This window comes from Anneissia japonica, unplaced genomic scaffold, assembly GCF_011630105.1.
Source record: "Anneissia japonica isolate Jap-2015-1 unplaced genomic scaffold, ASM1163010v1 scaffold3845_len455572_cov173, whole genome shotgun sequence".
Classification (NCBI taxonomy): Eukaryota; Metazoa; Echinodermata; class Crinoidea; order Comatulida; family Comatulidae; genus Anneissia; species Anneissia japonica.
The window spans coordinates 178,175-183,945 of record NW_022728625.1 but is presented as its reverse complement, the minus strand read 5'-3'; the positions used below and the strand labels follow the sequence as shown (position 1 = coordinate 183,945).

Genomic DNA, 5,771 nt, shown 5'->3' with positions numbered 1-5,771 from the left:
TGCAGCCGTCAGGAACATGCCTGCATCCCTTTTCCCCTCAAGTTTTGCATCAGTGAGAAAGGGGCCAATGAGAAATGAAAGGGTGGAAAGATGTCAGGTTAAAGATGTCACTGGAAGCTGTTGTTTTGATCCTACATGTAGGCAGTTCGGGATATTGGCCGCTTGATGCTATGGGAGTCAAGAAGTGACAGCATCCGTCTTTAGACAGCACTGCTCTTTTACAATGCTTCCAGTTGCTGCCTGGCAGCCAACAGGTCATCGAGCACTTACAGAAAGGCAGACGCATGCCTCAAATGGAGCACAAAAACTAAAGCTTACCTGTGGAATAACTATGCTTGATAGGCTATTATATATTGACGTCCAGAACGTGACTGTATTTTTTTTTGTGAACCGGGTCAAAATTTCACATTGACATTGCTGCTCTTAGAGAAGGAAGGCATCATTTAGGAACTTAGAGCTGGCCTCAATCTCAAATGGTCAGGCAGTTTAAATACAGCTAAAATGCCTTGTGAGTGCTTTTAGGATGAGAAACTGGTCACTGCGATCGCATCATCTGCACGTGCCTCACCTCAAAGCAAGCATCATGTTATTTTCGTCAGTATTTATGTCCCGACCGTTCTGACGCTAAGAGAATGTTTTACACTAATCTTATCAGCCTCGTACAGAACACCCCCACAGATGGCAATGTCAACATCCTTGAGACACTGAAAGGGAGAAGTTTAAGGTTGGCAACTTCCAGTCAGTTGCAAACTGACATCCAGGGGAAACTTCGATCAAAGCTTTAGGATGCAAGTTACACTGCAAACTCCTGTCCAGAATTGTTTTGTCACACCTGAAAACTGCTATCCGCCAGACCTTGAAGAAGTCCAAGTGTTCTCTACAAAGAAAATCAAAGACTGGTTTGAAGAAAATGACAAGGAGTTCCAAGATGTGCAGGGGAAAAGGATATCCGCCCACAACAGATACACCTTACTCAGCCTATGAAAAAAAAAACCGGAACATTTTTTTATCCATCTGTATTTGTCACATTTAGTTTAGCTTGTGGTGCTACACTTTAGCTTGTGGTAGCGGTGGTGTAATTTCTCCTACAAAGTATAGGTGGAAAGTTTGGGAACGGCCACTTGCTTGAGTGTTCACACCCACCTCGGCCCCAGGTTTAGTGTCACCGGAATATGCAATATAAAACAGCTGTTGATAACCAAGATAAAGCCAATCGGTGAACCTAGAGCCCCCCTTTTTAGAGGCCATTTTTCATTTTGAATTTATACTGTATTTTTAACATAAAATATTTGTGTAATTTATATATGGTCTACTGAATTCCAGATCGGAAATGTATTACAACAAAGATTATGGTAGTCAGGGCACTTACAGCCATTTTGTTACCAAAAACCTGGTTTTGCGGCCATTTTGGATTTTGAATGTATAGTTTGTTTTTACCATAAAGATATTATTGTAGTTAATATATACCGGTATATATATTTGAAGGTGGTATGTCTGCTATGTGATTAACATCGGTTGTTCCTAAACTCGAGTGTTGTGTCTAAGATTTTAAAAATCCTGCTGGAATATATTCTTAAGCCTGTCTCTTATACACATCTAGATGTGTATAAGAGACAGTCATATGATCAATTGGATTACTTGTTATAAAGCATTGCTGTGGACAATTAAGGTCATGGTAGTTCGGGCATTCGCAGTCATTTTATTACTATAAATGTGTTTTGGCGGCTATTTTGAATATTTATTTTGCATTTTCGCAAAAAGATGTATGCTATGGCGTTTTATATATGTTCTATTGGATTCCTTGAACTAAACAACATAGGTTTTGACACCAAGATTGTGGTAATATGACACCTAGAACCTTCAAACTGCCGAAATTGTTTTTTTTTTTTTGTTTTTGTTTTATTGTTTTTTTTTTTTTTTTTTTTTTGGTGGCCATTTTGAATATTTTATTAAATTTATGTTTTACTGGATTCTTTGAACCAAAGAACATAGATATTGACACCAAGATAATGTTAATGTGGACATAGAGCATTTAAACTGCAAAAATTGTGTTTTTGGCGGCCATTTTGATTTTTTTAATTTTCAGTGGGAACAGTTGGAGTGACATCGTGGTTCCTGCAATTTTTGGAATCGGCATACTCAAAAACCCCCTAGGACTAAGTTTAATGCTTCTTTCCAGAAGCGCACGTCTTGACCAAAAAATGTCACATATCTGCCCCTCTAATATACAAGATTATATTCTAATTCATATTTTATGTGAAATATCATAGTTGTTTATAATTAAAAAAAAAAACCTTTACCTTCTTATAGAAGACAAATTACCTTTTACTGAAAGAATATTATTTGTGAGCCAATACTTGAGCAGTTTGGTTGTAATGTTTACTCACAAAAAATTAATGTAAAGAATTTGATTCTACACGTAGGCCTAAATAGGTATTGTTAAATGTTGTGGTATAAAGCTTATTTAATATTTTACATTAACAGTGAATTGGTATGCATTCCACTTATCTAATTACTTTTCTGCCTTTCATAGTGCATTGTTCTAATTTGTATCGAATTCATTCATGTGTTACCTTTGTAATAATAAATCGTTCAAAAGTTTGTAAATTTGTTTAGTGTAAAATTGTTAATGTTCCGATACCTTAATCCAGATAAATTTGAATTTAAGAAATGCTCTTAGTGATTAGGGATTAAAACGATGGAACCATGATAGTATTTCCTCCAGATTTGTGTTGGTGCCTTAGGGGTAAATCATAAAAAAAAAACATTTCTTCCTTACACAAATTATGATCATCGTAATTTACAGTTAAGAGGTCAAACTCTTGAGAATATTACAATTGGGCTGCTGAAAGAAGGTTTTGAGCAGGCAAACTCTGATCAGAAAGTAAATGATGTCGTCCGAAGAGCTGTTCAAAAAATGTCTACAATAAAGGCTAAGATTTCAAATGTTTCGGTACCATTGCACAAGCAGGGTAAGCTATATTTTAGCATAATGGTAGCGTTGATTTACTACTGTTAAGCCTGAAGATAACGTTCAATTCTCTAATTGGACATAAAAATGTATTATTATTATTCTTGTGATTATTAAGTTTTACCATTATTATCATTATTATTATTTTCATTATCACCTTTATCATTCTCCTTATAATTATCATGGGTATAGTCAAGTACATTTCTTTTCTAGCACCACTTCAAATGGTCCATCAAACCTGTCAATGGCACTGCTATTGTCGTTTTCGGTATTATGTCTATAGTAATTATTATTATTATTATTATTATTATTATTATTATTATTATTATTATTATTATTATTATTATTATTGTTATTGTTATTGTTATTGTTATTATTATTATTATTATTATTATTTATTATTATTATTATTATTATTATTATTATTATTATTATTATTTATTATTATTATTATTATCATCATCATCATCATCATTATCATTGATCTCGCCACAATACAATTAGAGTTTGTACTAAATCCACTTTTGCCCTGTAAAATAAAAAGAGATTAGTAGAATTAAATCTCTGTTTTATAGGTACAAATATATGGTTGTGTTTGGGGCATCAAGGAATGGCGGACTCTATGTTGCGAGGTGGCAGTAAGTAACAACTTATTTTGACAGTTTATTATGATTACGTGTCCTTGCACACACACACACTTGTTTCGTAAAAATCAGGTTTTTATATTTAGTTATGGAAGTTTAAAACTGACTGATTTAATCTAGGCCCAGGCCTATGCTTTGTTGTAGAATCTGCAAACCCAGAAATTTCAATGCACAGAATCGATTTGTTAAGAGTCTTCTTATAGAGTCTGTTCACGAGTTTATGTTCTGCTGAGCCATGTCGATTTAGTTCTAAAAAAACTTGACAATACGGTTTTCTTGTATAGTGGTGAGAGGATTGGTAAAAACAGGGTCGCGACGTGAACGCTCCTTTTTTTGAGTGTCAATTACGCCATAATCTTCAAATGAGGGACATACTATTGTAACAAGTTTAATATAGGTTTTTGTGCATTTAACGAAAAACACTCGTAAACTAATTATCATTGCATAAGGTACATTATATATACAAATGATATAGAATTGGTATTCAAATCAAATAAATTCAATTCAATTTACTGCTCTTGAAAATTGCACCTTTGTGCATCGGTGACACACACATAGATGTAGTGTAGGCCTATACACTATATTAAAAAGAAAAATGACAATGCACAAAAATACAAATAATTTATATATTATTATGTGTTTGTGTAAGTTTATTTGCTTAGAGCAGCGCCTTTAAATATGAGCAAGATCTCTAAAAGTATATGAAATCCTAATTGGTTTCGGAAGATAGACAAATGCCATTCTAACAATAAAGTGTTAACTGAATATATCACAGGCAAGATTTCATATTTATTTTTTATTTTATTTTTCTCTATTTATACCGTATTTGCTGATGTATTTATTCCACTTGTAATTATAATCCGATTCATAATTTTATAAGTTATTTCTATTCTAATTAACCATTTTATTTGTATATATTATATAGTTTTATTTTTATTCAAAACTGGGTTAATGAGAGACACATACTTTTTGTTATAGTGGTCCACTATAGTGGTCATTTTCTGTATAATTGTTATGTTATGCTTTTGTTTGGCAATAAAAGAATAAGACTTTACTTCAAATACAATCGATTGCAGTACCAAATGAATCGTCTTCGTATTTTCCTATTTTGCAGGTGTTGGTAGTGGCCACAAAGGGTTCTACCCTACAAGCTTGATGGACGCGGCTGGTAGAGGCCTCAATTCTCAACCAAATGATCTTTCATCTGCAGTTAAGGTAAGCCTGATCGTATACACGAATTCTGTAATATTGAGGCCTTACGCCTTGATTAAAAGAACTATAGTTTTTGAGATATTTTCCTTCTTATGTTACACAGAGTGCATGGATGCTTGGCGAATACATGAAGCATGAGTACCGTGGCAAATATTATGGAAAAGCCCAGAATCTTAGAAGACTTCTGACTGCTGAGTTTGACAAAGTTTTCCAAGATGTCGACGTAATAGCTCTGCCAACGATTCCATTCCAAACTCCCAAAATACCAGCGAAGGGCGCGTCGATTACAAGTAGGTGGTATTATATTTGATTATCATTAATATTTTCATCATCATCATCATCATCATCATCATCATCATCATCATCATCATTACCATTATCATCGATAATCATCATCAAGAACAAGAACATTAGCAGCAGCATCTTCGTCATCATAACAACATGATCATCATCATCCCCAACATCACTGTCCTTATCATCCACAACATTTCCATAATCATTGTTACAAACCAAATCCATTTACCTACATACGTTGAATGCGCATTTGATGTTGGATACAATTTATTGTCTAATAAGAATGGTTTTGGTTTCATTCTAGCTCTCTCTGAAAGTGGAAAGAATCTTACAAACACTTTTACATTTAACGTGACTGGTCACCCAGCACTGTCCATCAACGCTGGCTTCATAGATTGTCTACCAGTCGGGATGATGTTAGTGGGAAGGATGTTCGACGAAAGAACACTTTTGAGAGTAGCTCACGCTTATGAACAACTACAAGACTAAAGCAACTATGAAAATACGCTTACTCAGTAATAAACAAAAGGCTTGCAATGATTTATTTATAGCTACACACGTCGTATGATTTCGAATAAATATTGGTAATATCGTACATTACGCTTTGCGTTATTATTTATCTGTGTATACATTGCCTATGCAGCTAACTC

At 34.0% G+C, this 5,771-nt stretch overlaps 1 protein-coding gene across 2 annotated transcripts in view; it reads left to right on the top strand.

Moving 5' to 3' along the window:
• The window catches only part of LOC117114444 (amidase-like), a 14,341-nt gene extending 8,625 nt beyond the window's left edge, over window positions 1-5,716 (top strand). For both annotated transcript variants that reach the window (XM_033258113.1, XM_033258114.1), the window contains 5 exons: window positions 2,807-2,972; window positions 3,547-3,609; window positions 4,730-4,830; window positions 4,931-5,117; window positions 5,426-5,716. In XM_033258113.1, coding sequence (XP_033114004.1) covers window positions 2,807-2,972; window positions 3,547-3,609; window positions 4,730-4,830; window positions 4,931-5,117; window positions 5,426-5,610 — 702 coding nt within the window. In that variant the 3' untranslated portion in view covers window positions 5,611-5,716. The remainder of the gene's footprint in view (window positions 1-2,806; window positions 2,973-3,546; window positions 3,610-4,729; window positions 4,831-4,930; window positions 5,118-5,425) is intronic.
• The last annotated feature ends 55 nt before the right edge of the window (window positions 5,717-5,771 follow it).